This window comes from Eublepharis macularius, chromosome 15 (genome assembly GCF_028583425.1).
Source record: "Eublepharis macularius isolate TG4126 chromosome 15, MPM_Emac_v1.0, whole genome shotgun sequence".
Lineage (NCBI taxonomy): Eukaryota > Metazoa > Chordata > Lepidosauria > Squamata > Eublepharidae > Eublepharis > Eublepharis macularius.
Window position 1 is genome coordinate 45,085,766 of NC_072804.1, and position 15,454 is coordinate 45,101,219.

General features: G+C 46.7%; 1 protein-coding gene across 2 annotated transcripts in view; it reads right to left on the minus strand.

Moving 5' to 3' along the window:
* APLP1 (amyloid beta precursor like protein 1) overlaps positions 1–15,454 on the minus strand; it is a 48,877-nt gene continuing 33,423 nt past the window's right edge. Inside the window, exons 13-16 of one of the 2 annotated variants that reach the window (XM_054999009.1) lie at positions 14,244–14,311; positions 13,023–13,148; positions 4,972–5,115; positions 1–3,120 (exon numbers count right to left, since the gene is read on the minus strand). In XM_054999009.1, the coding sequence (XP_054854984.1) occupies positions 3,022–3,120; positions 4,972–5,115; positions 13,023–13,148; positions 14,244–14,311 (437 nt within the window). In that variant the 3' untranslated portion in view covers positions 1–3,021. The remainder of the gene's footprint in view (positions 3,121–4,971; positions 5,116–13,022; positions 13,149–14,243; positions 14,312–15,454) is intronic. The other variant, XM_054999010.1, reaches the window with a different exon arrangement.

Sequence of the window (15,454 nt, forward strand, 5' to 3'; positions counted from 1 at the left end):
GCCTCCAGCCATGTGACCATTTTCAAGAGGTTCCGGAACTCCGTTCCACCGTGTTCCAGCTGAAAAAAAGCCCTGGTTCTGGGGGACAAAACTTTACATTCTTCCTTCCCGAATCCAAGTCTGGCAAGGAACTGGGGAGGTGGCAGATGGCTTGTCCACTTGCTTGCACTTTTGATGTGTGTGCAAGGACTGCCAGCTTCCACTGACAGCTTCCTGTTTCTCCTGGGTTACAAGGCAGGAGAAGCGTCTCCATGTGCCTGGTCTCCTATTGCAGCCATGATGAGAAGAATCCAGCATGTGTGAAAACCTTCCTATTGCTGGGCAGCTGTTAGAAGCACAAGAGCCCCATAGCTGGGTTGAGTACTGCCAGCTAGAGGTGTGCAGTTCGGTTCGGAATTCAGATTAAAATACTAAATTTTGGCTGATTCAGTAAAATCCAGGTATTCCAAATCAAAAACCAGGTATCTCAAATTTTTACCGAATTTTCAAAAAAAAATATTGGTAAAATTTGACCATTGTTCTCTATAGGAAAATCATGTTCGGAGCTGTCCAGTGGGCTGGAGGGGTCATTTTCCAACCAAACGTCACCAAATTTGGTGGGAATCTACTCCTGGCTGTTCTCTAACAGTGGGGAAACATCACAGAACAGAATCAAGCAGTACCCAACCATAAGCACAAGGCTTTCCCTTGCTTCAGTTTGTTTCTGTTGGGCTATGTTACAACAGTGTCCCTTGCTTCAGTTTGGTTGGGGCGGAATGGATATGATTCTCTGGCATGATGTTGGTCCCCTTGCTTCACTTTGATTTGGGGGGGGGATTCATTCCTGTGCTTCAATTTGTTTCTGTTGGGCTTTCTCTGGGATGAGCTCAGCTTGTATTTGGGAGAGTGCCTTGGCCATGGCAGCCTTGCCCCAGTGTGTTTCTGCAATAGGCGTCAGCTTTGACTTTTTTCCCATAGGAAACAATGGAGTGGCTGGGGGCACCTTGTTCAGGGGCTCATACAATTAGTCCCCAGGGTAAAATCTTCCTGAAATTTGGGAGATCATTACAGGACAGTCAGGAATAGGTTCCCTGAAAATTTGGTGGAGTTTTCAGGAAAAATGCCACCTCCAGTTCCCCCAGATTGCTCCCAGATATTTCCCCCCATAGGGAAGAATACAGAGTGGGTGGGGGCACCTTCTTTGGCGGCCCATAAAATTGGCCTCTGGAGACCAATCTTCTGAAACTTGGGGGATCTTTAGAGGGCAGTAAGGAGTAAGTTTCCTTCAAATTTGGTGAAGTCTGGTTGAAAAATGACCCTTCCATCCCCCCGGACATCTCCCAGAGTGATTTTCCCATAGAAAACAATGGCTGAATTCTTCAGAAATACCCGAACCGAATTAGAGAATCAATAAAGAATTTGGGGAATTCCATTTCCCCCCCTCAGATTCGGTTAAAAAAAAATCAGATTTAATGAATTTTTGGGGGGGGCGGAGTGCACACCTGTACTTGCAGCCTATCATGTGTAGAACACCCCCACTTGCAGTCCAGGGGGATTAAGGTCTTGGGAAATGAACAGAAACAAAAATCAGCCCCCTGGCTAGAGTTCTAAATCTACTCCCTAAGTTCCATTAGTGTAGGTCAACCAATGTAGTCTATTTCCTTAATAGGCCACTCAATGGCAACCCTGAAAAAACCAGTAAAACCACAAGCATCTCCCACCCTCCAGCAGTGGATAAAAGCTAGAGTTTGGTGGGTGGACACCATTACAGATTAATGCAACCCCAGTGGTCCACTGTCCTCTCCTATTCCAAGGTGCCGAGATGGCTCGTTCCCAGAGATCTTTGGAAGGCGACAATAAGTCATACAGCGGAACAGTGCTGTGACTGGCGAGGTGCCACCATCAGGAAAATGACCCACTTGCAGAGGGCAAAATTGGTCTCGCCTGATAATGGACCTTTTGCCTCTCCCAGGATGGACAAAGACCAGCCCTCTATTTTCAGCAACGTTACCTGTCTCCCTTATATCATTAAGGAGAGGAAGTGAAGGGGAGGAGAGCTTAAATCTTCTCCCCTCCTCTCTCTGAACTAGTCAGTAAAGGTGCTGATGGAAGTTATCCAGAACAAGGGAAGTGGAGGGGCTCACCTGCTGTGGTCAGCCTCACAGCTGGCTTTCCAATAAATTAAGTGCAACTAGTGAGGAGTTGAAAAAGGAAGCATAATACAAGGTGGGAGGGAAGGGGGGAGAAGAGAGAGGCAAGCAAATGTAGGCAGACAAGGATTCTTATGTGAGAGGCTGGTGAGGTTAGCAATAGGGTAATTTTGAGTGTGCATGGTGCTCTCATCTTGCACACAAGCTACAAAAATATGGAGTTACAAATGAGCAAGGTGGAAAGAATAGGCAGGGAAAAGGCGGTGGCTTGGTGGAACACGGTGTTAGTGCACACGGCTAATTCAGAGGTGATGGGCTTTAAATGTCAAAGCTACGGGTCAGTCCTGTGAAAGGTTAAGAGGATGCTTGCGTGACAGCCCCAAGCAACTGACTACTGGCTAGTCATGTGCACACGAGTTGTTAGGGTGCAGGTGTGATCCTCGGTGCCCCCATTTTTGCATGAAGATACTATGGATTTAACAAGTGGCTTGGGTACTTCACTTTGCAAAGGTAGCCGGATGAGCCAAGACACCTAGAGACAGCACCTGAGACCAGCGGTATTGGGAGAGGGAGGGGTTGGAGACCTTAAGAAATTGTGAAGAATTGAGAGTGGAGGACAGAGATGGAGGAGGGGTGAGCCTAGTGATGGAAGCCATAAGCCCAGAAAGGTGTGTAGAGAGGAATATGGCAACCAGAGGAAGAAAAGGAATTTGCCAGGGCAACGGGACAAGGCTCAGCCAGGGCAGAAGGAGAGGAACTCAGTGGGCAAGTGCTTGCAGAAACTACCCTTCCCCTCTCTCCCTGTAGATACCACCCCCTCCCATCCCCATGGCAATGCCCACCTCCCCAGTGACACCACATTCCCCACCCCATCCCCCTTAGCACCGAGAACTCAGTTCATCTCCTCAAAGAATTTGTAGGTGGGGTTCTCGTAGCCGTGGTTCTGCATTTTGTTCAGCTGCCGCTCCTCGGGACTAACCATAGGATCCACCTGTGGTGTGGGGCAGGGAGAAAGACAAGGGGTGTTAAAAACATACAGCACTGGGACTACCGAAACCTAGCTAACAAGACCACCATTGTGTTGGAGAAACACCAAGGGGATCTGGTTTTTAAAAAGTGTTGTGGACAAAGAATTCCGGTAATGGTACTGTGGCATAGACTAAACAGAATTCTCAGTATATATGTATACTCCATCTTTCTCCTCCATGAAGCCCCAACATTGCTAAAACTGGTTCTCCACGAATCCATTTTTTCCCTCACAACCACTCGGTGAGGCTGAGAGTGACAGGCCCAAAGTTGCTAAAACTGGTTGTCCCCTAATCCATTTTTTTCTCACAACAACCACTCTGTGAGGCTGAGAGTGAGTGATAGACCCAAAGTTGCTAAAGCTGGTTGTCCCCTAATCCATTTTTTTCTCACAACAACCACTCTGTGAGGCTGAGAGTGAGTGATAGGCCCAAAGTTGCTAAAGCTGGTTGTCCCCTAATCCATTTTTTTCTCACAACAACCACTCTGTGAGGCTGAGAGTGAGTGATAGGCCCAAAGTTGCTAAAGCTGGTTGTCCCCTAATCCATTTTTTTCTCACAACAACCACTCTGTGAGGCTGAGAGTGAGTGATTGGCCCAAAGTTGCTAAAGCTGGTTGTCTCCTTATCCATTTTTTTTCTCACAACAACCACTCTGTGAGACTGAGAGTGAGTGATAGGCCCAAAGTTGCTAAAGCTGGTTGTCCACTAATCTATTTTTTTCTCACAACAACCACTCTGTGAGGCTGAGAGTGAGTGACAGGCCCAAAGTTGCTAAAGCTGGTTGTCCCCTAATCCATTTTTTTTCTCACAACAACCACTCTGTGAGACTGAGAGTGAGTGATAGGCCCAAAGTTGCTAAAGCTGGTTGTCAACTAATCTATTTTTTTCTCACAACAACCACTCTGTGAGGCTGAGAGTGAGTGATAGGCCCAAAGCTGCTAAAACTGGTTGTCCACGAATCCATTTTTTTCTCACAACAACCAATCTGTGATGCTGAGAAAGAGTGATAGGCCCAAAGTTTCTAAAACTGGTTCTCTGCTATTCCATTAAAGCTGGTTCTCCACAAATCCATTTTTTCCCTCACAACAACTACTCTGTGAGGCTGAGAGTGAGTGATAGGCCCAAAGTTGCTAAAACTGATTGTCCACTAATCCATTTTTTCCCTCACACCAACCACTCTGTGAGACAGAGAGTGAGTGATAGGCCCAAAGTTGCTAAAGCTGGTTGTCCACTAATCCACATTTTTCTCACAACATCCAATCGGTGATGCTGAGAAAGAGTGATAGGCCCAAAGTTTCTAAAACTGGTTCTCCGCTATTCCATTTTTCCTCTCACAACAACCACTCTGTGAGGCTGAGAGTGTGTGACAGGCCCAATGCCACCCAGCAAGCTTCCAGAGTGGGGATTTGAACCTGGGTCTCCAAAGACCCTAGTCCAGCATTCTAACCATATCAACACATACTCTGTTCCTAGGACTTTTTTTCTTTTTGTATGTGAGAGAGGGGAAGACGATGGCAGTTAAACATATTTGTGGTGGCCAGGTTCACACGACATAGATGGCTCTTGTTTTTTTTTCTTGAAAATAGTGAGGAACGGGATTGGTTTACATCCAGGTTTGGCTTGCTTGCCCTAACTGGGTTCAGACAGGAGCTTTCCTGTCAGGTCAGGTCAGCCCTGTCTTCTGCCAACACCATGCTGTGGTGCACCTTCTCTGCTTGTCGTTTGCTATGGACCGAGGTGTTGATCTCGGGGGAGGGCGGGGGGTCAGTCTTGCCGTTGAGGCAGGAGGGGTTGGATTTAACATAGTGCCTTTACCTCAACAATGCCGTGGCTGATGGTCCCGTAGGGCTTCCGGCGGACCATCAGGAGACTGACGATGATCACCATGGCAACAGCCACAGCTACTACAAGAAGGCCAATCAGGGCACCCCTGTTGATGGTCACCAAGGTGTCTGGTTCCTGTGAAGAAAAGATCCATCGAGATCTTAATATACTGCCACGTTGCCCTTTCCTTTCCCCAAAGACCACAGCCCCTGTGGTTAGACAGAGGATGCTTTGTGCCCATAACAGTATCAACAACGGGTGGTTTGCAAAATGGTAGGCCAGCACAGGAAGAGGGGGTAACCTCATTGCATTCCAAGCACTTCTTCTCAAATGCTAACATTGGATCGTTCTAGTGCTTTAATTGTGCAAGTGAGGGCACAACCCTCACAATGAATTTTCCACATTTAAAGCAAGTTTGGAGATCTCGAAGCTATGAGAGCTAAGTCCCTGTTTGGTCATGCACTTGGGGCTTGCTGAGAGCTGCCAGACAAAGATGCCTTTTCCCTCTCACACCGCGCCTCCAGACCACAAAACACAATATTTTCTATTAGAACAGGTATGCAGTGACTATCCCTTATCTAGCTTCTGTGTCCCCCGAATTACGTGCCCCCCCACCAAGAGCCCTGCATAGGTGAAAGCTACTTCACATATTGTTTATGCTCCACACTTAAGATTTTCAAGGTACGCTTGAAACTGTTAAAATATGAGAAAGTCAAATATGCATCTGGAAACACACAACTTGTTTATGAGTGTGCTAGGATTAACTGCAGCTCCCAGCCGAATATTCAGCCTGTGGCAAATGTGGGTTTGTTGCTACGTTATGTGCAGCATAGTTCTGACAGAGTGGCCATGAGTGTATGGCTCATTCTCACAGTCCTTTGTTTGTCAAAGTACGAAAAGTGAACCTTGTTCCCCAGGCTGTGGGGAGGATAAAGACTGGAAAGGAGTTTGCACACGCACAAAAAAGTGCTACTTAACAAGACAACGAAAAGGGATTAGGTAAAGATTATGCCTAGTGTCGCAAAGTATTTGGTAAGCTTTTGATCCCCACAATGTTCATTGGGTGCTAAGAGCAGAAACAAAACAGGATTTGTTCTTAGCACTCCCATTTCCACCACCCCCAGGCCATTTTCTCCAACAATACTGAAGTTGGTAGAATGTAATACTGGAATTTAAAAATGGCTCTTCGTATGCTGCATTGCGCCGCTTCAAAATCTTGCCAAACTGACTAAAATGCATTTTGTGCATCTTTTCTGACGGCATGCTTGAACTGGGAGGTTGTCGTCACCTGCTTTCTCTGAGAACAAAGCAGATCTGTGGCCTAATTAAAAAAGATTAATCGGTACTGTGGGTTTGCCGTTTTGTCCAGATGAATGTATTCAGCCTCTGATTTCTCAAGGCCTTTCGGGACCACAATCCAAAGAAATGTAGTAGAAATTACTTTTTCTTGAGATGCAATTTTTTAAAAAACCCAACAACTCATGAACTAAGATGTGAAACATGACATGAAGCAGAGGGATGATCTCAACCACAGGGAAGAGATACCCGTTGTACAGAAGAAAAAGAAATGGACTTCCGCAGGATATATTTTCTATGCTTTGGGATTCCACAGAGAAGCAGCCGGATCACTGGAACGTCTCTGCTTCCTGCCTAGTAATCTAATGCCAGCAAACCTCTTGTATAAAAATAAAAGATGGAGTCAAAGAGGTCCAAGAACAGAGAATGCAGGAACCAAGGTGTAACTAAAGTTTAATATTGCAACAGATGCGCGCGGCGGTGAAAGTCAGGCGATTCTAATGGGGAATCTGGAATTCTGCATGTCACTATGAGAACAATAAAATATATGGTGTGTGGAGGGGAATAATAATATGAGAAAGCAGCTGTAAATAATAATCATTTAAGCCCACACTAGTATGGGAAAGGCACTCTGCACGTGCTCAAAAGCAGGGCCAGTGCTACAGGAGAAAGTTGGAAGGGGCTTGGTTCTCCTAGTGATTTTACTTGCACACAAAAGGGAATTTGAGGAGATAGAATTCTACTTAGAACGTAACCTGCTTCTATTGTCCAGTGCTCTAGCCAATAACTGCAAAGAGAGATCTTACGACATAATTGGGCAAGCGTGTTTGAGATGACTCACTGGTTATCCCAGTGGGCAGGCGTGCTCATGTGCCTCTAGCAGGGATAACAGGTGAGTCCTCATGGCTGGCAGGCACAGGAGCACATCAGCCTGCCAGCTCCCCTCCTTCTCTGTGCCTCCAGCCGCATGAACAGGGGTGGCAGGGGCAGGCAGGAGCGCATCAGGCTGCCAGCTCCCAACCCCACCCCCCGCCTCAGCTGCTTTGTTCGCCTGAACAGGGTTAGGAGGCGCAGGAGCCCATCAGCTTGCCTGCTCCCCTCCCCCCTACTGCTCCCCGTGCCTCCAGTAGGGTTGCCAGCTCCAGGTTGGAAAATACCTAGAAATTTGGGGTGGGGGGGGGGGGAGGTGTGCGTGTGAAGCCTGGAGTGTGCAGGGTTTGGGGAAGGAAGGGACCTCCGTATGGTGTAATGCCATAGAGTTCCCCCTCCAAAGCAGCCCTTTTTCTCCAGGTGAACTGATCTCTATGGCCTGGAGATCACTTGTAACTCCAGGAGATCGCCATCCACCACCTGGAGGCGGGCAACCCTAGCCTCCAGCCACCCGGTTTGGCTCAAACAGGGCCGAACTGGGCAGCTGGCAGGCACAGCAGTGCATCAGGCTACCTGCTCCCTCCCCCCCCACCACACTCCCTGTGCCTCCTCCAGCTGCCCAGTTTGGCTCGCTGGGGTGCTTGCTAGCCCCTACAATCAGGGCAGCAGAGGCAGCAATGTCCGGCCCACCTGCCCTGCCCTTTCTAGAGCCTGTTGTATTCCCCTCCCCGCAACGGGCTTTGTTAGTCATTTATAAGCATGAAGTGTTTTTTTTTAAAGGGCTATACAATTTATTTTCATGCTTAATGAACGACATCCATCTAATTAGGCTGTCTCTGTCTGTACTTTCCAGCTCTGACCTGGGTGACTGAGGCTAGCCTGATCTCATCAGATCTTGGAAGCTAAGCAGGGTCAGCCCCGGTTGGAACTTGGAGGGGAGACAACCAAGGAAGTCCAGGGCTACTACACAGAGGCAGCCAATGCAAACCACCTCTGTTCATCTCTTGCCTTGAAAACCCTATGGAGTCACCCTATGTCAGCTGCAACTTGATGGCACTTTATACCCATATACGTCCTGAGTGTTCTCTGCATTGATTGTTCCATACCCGCCCCCCCCCATCTTTCAGCCCCCTCTTGTCACAACAACACTAGCTATAGGCCTGTAGAAAAGCCCCGGGATAGAGATCTAGCATTGAAGGAGACAAAATAAATATTGGCACAGAGTCCTGGGTAAAAAATGAAACCTAGGGCACAACCAATAAATTAGTAACCAGTATCATGTAGGAGTCACAGTGCTGGACGAAGACTTGGAAAACTGCCATGCGATGAATGTTGTTGGGTCACCTCAGGCCAGCCAATCTCTCAGCCTAAGCTACCTCATAAGGCTGTTGTGATGATACAATGGGAGAAGAGGCAATCTTGTTTCCAAGGTCTCTGGATGAAGGGAAGAGTAGAATGCAGATAGAAGGTATTTGCACATACCTATGTGCTGTCAAGTTGCAACTTGACTTATGGCAACACTGTCATGTATGCCTGCCTGCATACCTGCCGTTAAGGGGTTTTGCATTTTGTGCTGATCGTAACTATTTGCTAAAGCTGTATTCTGTACACTGTATTAATCATCTGAGAGTGTGTAAACTGCTAATATGAAATGTGCTGAGCCAGTGCGGGTTGTCTGTTATCTGTTAAAGGTATTTACTTTCACTTTTACAGCAAAGTGTCTTTGGAGACGAGCTGCAGGCGATGTATCTTTTCTCAGAGACGGAGATGATTTCATTCTGTACTATGTCTAGCCTAAACTAATCAGTTCCCATGTAACTCTTTGGGGTTTTCACGCCAGAATGTCAATGGACCCAAAGGGCGGGAAGTTTCCCTATAACTAACCCTATTCCTATTTGAATAGTCACTTCTGCCAATGCATTCATGTAGATCACTTGGACTGTATAGATCTCTAATAAAAGTTACTTCAACCAATGCACCTGAGTGCTTGCCATGAGGGACTTGGGGATTTACTTGCCAAGGACTGACAAATACTTATGGCAACTTATGGCAACACTAGCTAGGGGCTTTCAAGGCAAGGCAGAAGCAGAGGTGGGTCGAGATTGCCTTCCTCTGCAGAGTTTCTGCAGAGAAGAAGTCTCCCATTCAAATGCCGACCCTGCTTAGCTCCTGAGATCTGACGAGATTGGGCTATATAATGCCGCCTTCCCTCCCAGAAGATATTTAAAAAGTAGCATTTAAAAAAAATTGGCGCCACATGATCACATGTTCATTGTCCTTGGAATGGCTCTCTTGACTTGAAAATGGGGGAGGGGCTGCAATAGATAAGGCCATCAAGGAGAGGTGATTCTCCCCCATTTGAACTTAAAATGACACAACATACTGTAAGGCAAGGGTTGCGCACAATGCCGTCTTCCAGATCATAGCCCTGTGCGTTTCTCCCAGAGAGGTCAATGGGAACTGTCAATAGCAATGGAAAAGATGACAGCGACTGGCACAGGTCACCCAGTGAGCATCCATTGCAGGAGGGAGATCCTACCCAGACATTCTAACCACTATACCACGCTGGCTCTCAAGAACCTCAACTGCCCCTTCCTTTGTGATCTAAGACCATTCATTTGCTGCTTATCCCACCTTTCCTCCAAAGACCTCAGGGCAGTACATATGGTTCCCCCTCCATTTTATTTTCACAACAACCCTGTGAGGTTGCTTAGGTCGGGAGTGTGTGACAGACCCAAGACCCAGCAAACTTCAGGACAGAGGGGGGATTCAAACCCAGATCTCTCAGGTCCAGGTACAACATTCTAGCCAGCACAATGTGCTGATACTCATTTATACATTCACATTTTTTAAAAAAGCACTGGTACTCATACATTGCCCTGACCTGGATAGCCCAGGCAAGCCTGATATTGTCAGATCTCAGAAGCTAAGCAGGGTTAGTAATTGAATGGGAGCCCTTCAAAGAAGACCAGGGTTGCAGAGGCAGGCAATGGCAAACCACCTCTGCTAGTCTCTTGCCTCAAAACCCCCAGCAGCATTCGCCATAAGTCAGCTGTGACTTGACAGCACTTTCTTCCACCACCACTCATACATTGGGGTACACCGCCATTTAAAAAGCCCCGTAACATTCAACTGACTCAAATATCCAAATATCATTTCAGACTGTAAGTGGAGGAGCACATATTTAAATACTCTCCATTTTGGAAAAAAAATAAAAAAGACATAACCTTTCTGTATACAAGAAAACTAGCTGGTTCTCTCCCTCCCATCTGCAATTTTTTATTATCCTCCCCCCCCCATAAGCAGCACAGAGAATAGAAACTGCACAGCCCCTGCTCTCGGTCCAATTCCTTGTAACAAAGACAGAATCCAGAAACTGTTTTTCAAAAAAAATATATTATGACAACGACATGAAAAGAAGCGCTCAAGGGAATGCCTGGAGCAGCAATATGCTGGGAAATGAATCTTACTTTTAAGAATAAGCACAATTACTGTACTGAGCAAAAGTCAGAAAATAAATAAGGTCAGCTCTTTTCTTCCTTCTCTGCACAGAAAGTGTCCTCTGTGCAAAAGCTGGTGTGCTCAGAAGAAAACACATGGGGTTGGATCCAGCGTTAGGTATTTCCACTAATAGCTTTTTGCTGAATCCCTCTTTCCACTGCAGATTCACCTTTAATGATGTTCATGGGGGGGGGGTCCCCTGTTCCCCGGGAGCACAATATTCTGGGGTGCCCTTTGGGTTGCAGTGACAAGGGTGGAGGTGTGGAAGTCCCATTCTATTGGTGGAAATTTCTTCCACTGGACCGAACCCATGGGTCCTTCTCTCACTCTCGCCTTGGCAATACTAACTCTCTGGTGCCAGGAATATGTCAATGACAAATGAGCTCCCCCTCCCAGTATAATTTGCAAAAAACTGCCACCAGAAAACCACAATACAGACGAGGATCACAGAACTGGAAAGGGGGTGCAGCATAATCCCAATTAAAACACGGCTTCCCCCGGTTGGCTTCAAATAGCAGGAGATGACATTTTCATCAGTGGATCTATCCGGAAAAAGAACGAACCCCTCACCTTCCCCATATCTTGTGTGTGTGTGTGGGGGGGGGGGGCTACAGCTGTTTTTGGCAATTAAATCACACATTGGGGGATTTGAACACAGATCTCCAACCTCATGCAGGTTTGTGCAATTAATAAGGCAACAGAGAGAGTGAGTGAGAGTGTAAAGTTTTTTTACTATAAAGAGCCAGAAAATGACTGCATAATGTTTTAAAATGTTTTTTGTAAAAAGGGGACTGGAACCTAAATGCAGGAACCTAAAGAGTTGAAATTCTATCAGCTTAAATACAATACAAAGTCTAATAACGGGAGTGGGAGTCTGTGTGTGTGTGTGAGTGAGAGAGTGTGTGAAGGGGGGTAGGTGGGAAAAAAGGAGAAACTAGAAGCATCTTGGTAGAGTTCTAAAAGCCCATGATAAGAATTTTAAAAGGGCTGCATTAGAAGCAGGAAGCCTGCCAAGGAGAATTGCTTGGGTCATTAGACCATCAAGATGTAAAAAGAGCACTTAAGACAGACAGAAATATTGCAGAGAAGTTAAATGAGTACTTTGCATCTGTCGTAGACAAAGACAAGGTTGGGGAGATACACCCAAACCGTTCCTCAGTGAAGGTGATAAATCTGCTGAAATGACACACACTGCATCGTCTTCGGAAGACATTTCAGAGCACAAAAAAAAAGCCGAGAGATTAAACTCATATATCATCCGGAGCAGATGGAATTCTCCCTCGAGTCCTAAAGGAACTCCAATGTCAGAGGACTGAAGCATCAGCCACCCTGGCCCAGTCAGAGGCCAATTTATGCTTGGAAGCATGGATTGTGCATGTGGACAGGAGATGCAAAAAACACGAGATAGAAGAAGCCAAAAACAGGAGATAGGAGAAGCCAAAAAAACCTCCCAATGTAGGGAATACGTGATACAATCCCATTGCTGAACCTAAAGCACACCTGCCAAACAGATGGTTGCTGCTGCCACCTCTCACAGCAGTGATTCTCTTTTCTGCGAGGAGGTGGGCTAGGTGGCTGAAGCCAAGCACCCCCTTCTCCTCCCCCCATACCAAGAGATTGGCATTGTTCGCTTGGACCGTGCCAAACATCTGTTTGGCAGGGAGATTCAGACATGTGCCCTACGGCTGTGCAGGAGGACTCCACGGGGCCCAAGCTACGATGTTTTAACTAGAGAATGAGGAGGTTGCGAACACTTGACTTTTTGTTTAAATTAGCAGGGATGATTCTGGAAACCCTCAGTCCCAACAAAACCAAGTTTTGTAACTGGAGCGCTTCTGGCCCTTGCCACATGGCGGGAAGGCTCCACAAGCAATCCATTTGCAAGAAGCGGCTATACAGCATTTATTTACCTACTCCATTTATCCCCCGTCTTTCCCCACAACGGGGACCCAAAGTGGCTTACATTGTTCATCCCTCCTCCATTTTATCCTTACAACAGCCCTGTCAAGCAAATGTGTGTGTAACTGGCCCACGGTCACCCGGCAAGCTTCACGGGCAAAACACAGATTCGCACCTGGGACTCTCAGATCCTGGTCTGACGCTCTCAAAATGCTTTTAAGGAACTGACACAATTACGCTCTTGTTCTCATGCTATTCCTGCATGTGACCAAAGAGAATAGAATTGTTTGGGACTGCTGGACAGACTGAACAGCTGTAGAGTGAGGAAGTAGCACCAGGGTTTTGGGATGTTCTCAACAAACAGAGGAGGTAAACAGACTCTGCATTGTATGGATGGGTGGGGTGAGTTTGCGCAAACAAGCAAGGAGGGGAAGGTGAAACACATGGAAGAGGAAGATAGGGGTCTGGATGCACACCTGGCCAGGTGGGAAGGTGAGGTGAAGCAGTTTCGGGCTGGCTCCGGAGCCACTTACCAACTCGTCTCGTTGGATCTCTTGGGATTTGTACACCAGGCCTTTGAGGTCCGAGGCAGACACATTAACCTAGAGTGAGGGAGAGAAAATGGCTTTAGGAGCTGCAGAGTGGCTGTAACAGAGAGACAGAAGAGAACTGTGGATGAATACAAGTTCTTCCTTTTTGAACATGGAGAAGCACTGGATGCTGGAATAAGCTCTTCCCTCTCTTAGACCTATCCTTTCTCCTTTCACACCTAACAGAGCCAATTCAGAGTGGGCAAGCATGAATATGGTACAGCCCTCCACATACTAGCAGCTCCTCAGAGCTCACAGTTTCGGTCATATTTGTATCCACTGAGAAGCTCAAAGCAGCAGATACAATTCACTGCTCCTCCAGTTTACCCTCAACACAATCCTGTGAGGAAGGTTAGGTTGTGACTGGCTCAAAGTCATCAAGCAACTTTCTCAGATCCTCTTCCAATACCTGAATCACTCAGGGCTCATTTTGAGGGGGAACGTGCAGGAACGCAGTTCTGGTAGTTCTCCAAAAAGGTCACATGACAGGTGGCCCCGCCCACCTGATTTTTGGCCATTTTGGGCCCATTTCAGCCTGGATCGGGGCCAAAATGGCCCAAATCGGGCACAAAATGGCCAGGATCATACCCAAAACAGCCAGGATTGGTCCCAAAACGGCCAGGATCAGGCCTCTGATGGGTGATGGATCACTCTCCCGCTCAACAGTGGCCCAATACTGACTGTTTTCACCCCCTTTTTGGCCATTTTCAGCCCCCTTTTGCCATTTTGGGCCCAATTTCGGCCCTGAATGGCCAGGACTGGGTCCAAAACAGCCAGGATAGGTGATGTCAGGGGGTGGGGCATATGCAAATGAGTTATGCTAATGAGTTATGCTAATGAGTTCCTGCAGCTCTTTTTCTACGAAATGACCCGTGGAATCACTTATACCTCACTGTCCACTTGGAGAATTGTTTATTTGACAGATGTCTTTATGTCAAGATCTCCCTGCACAAGGAAATACCCATGGTGTCACCCTTAAAACCATTCTCCTGCCAGAGTTTATAAAATTTGTAAGCCCTTATTTTTTTAAAATAAAACTACCCAGTGGGATACACAGTGAAAACACAGAAGATATGTGAAAGCCCCCCTCCCTTTGCCCAGACTTACCTTCCTCTCATACTCATAGAGCAAGGCTTTGTCGCTGGTTGGGTAGTCGTATTCTGCCAGTCCGGAAGCTGTAGAGAAAGGACTCCAGTAAGAAACAGAAGCTTGCTGTCTTAATAGTTTAAAATGCCCACCACTCTCCCTTTGAGGTGGGATGATTTATTTAGGATTTCTGTCCTGCCTTTCTGTCACAAAAAGGCAAGCAAGGCAGCTTCACAACATGGAATTTAAATTAAAAAAAAACTTTAAAAGGTTTTAAAAACAGCAGCCAGCAGCAGAATAAAAGCAAGGATTACCAAAAAAAAAGAGCCATAATTCGAAATTTAAGAAGCAGCAGAGCAGTAATATCTATCGCATTAAGCTTCAAGGGGGAAAGTTGCCAAAATGCCTTCTGGAACACAACTGGAGGGGCAGATTTTTCTGCTTGGGAAGCATCTCCGTACCCCAGTCCCCCCTCCCGAGAAATTCTCCAGGAAGACGTTGAATGAAGATCTGAACACTCACCTTTCTTGTCAACTTGTTCAGAATCTGCCCGTTTCCCACAGAGCATCAAGAGGACAGAGACATACAGAGCGCATGGCAGAAAGAAAAAAAGAGCAGAAAAAGAAACACACTTTTGAGGCCAAGAGGGGGAAAAAAAGAGACAACAGGGCATCAGGAAAGCAGGGATCAAGCTGGCAACTAGGGCACAATGGCTTGCAAGCTGCACTTTGGGGGGGTCCTCCTGAGGTACTCTGGAAGCGTATCAAGATTCCTCATGAAGCAGCTTAAGTAATGGCGGACACGCTTCCCTGAAAGATGGCTTGCTTACCACTGCCGATCTTTCTTTTTCTGTAATTTAAGGCCAGTTTTGAACATGTAGTACAAATGGTGACAATAATGGGCCTAGCGAGACTTCTCCCTAAATCATATTCTAGAATTTTCCACAGAAAAAGTTTGAGGAACATCTTGTCAAGGTAGAAAGGATTCTCTCCCCGAAGGGAGAATTTGAAAAACACTGATCAAAGGCAGGTTATGAGACGGGGGCTCAGTTCTCCTGCTTACTCTTGATAAAAGTTCATGTCACGGCAAATGTGGTGGGATATCGCACGTTGGACCCAATGAGAAACTAAATACCATTTGTCGCTACTGCAGGTACACTATGTGTACCTTGAGTCTCAGTGAGAAAGGTGGACAATCAATCAATCAATCAATCAATCAATCAATCAATCAAT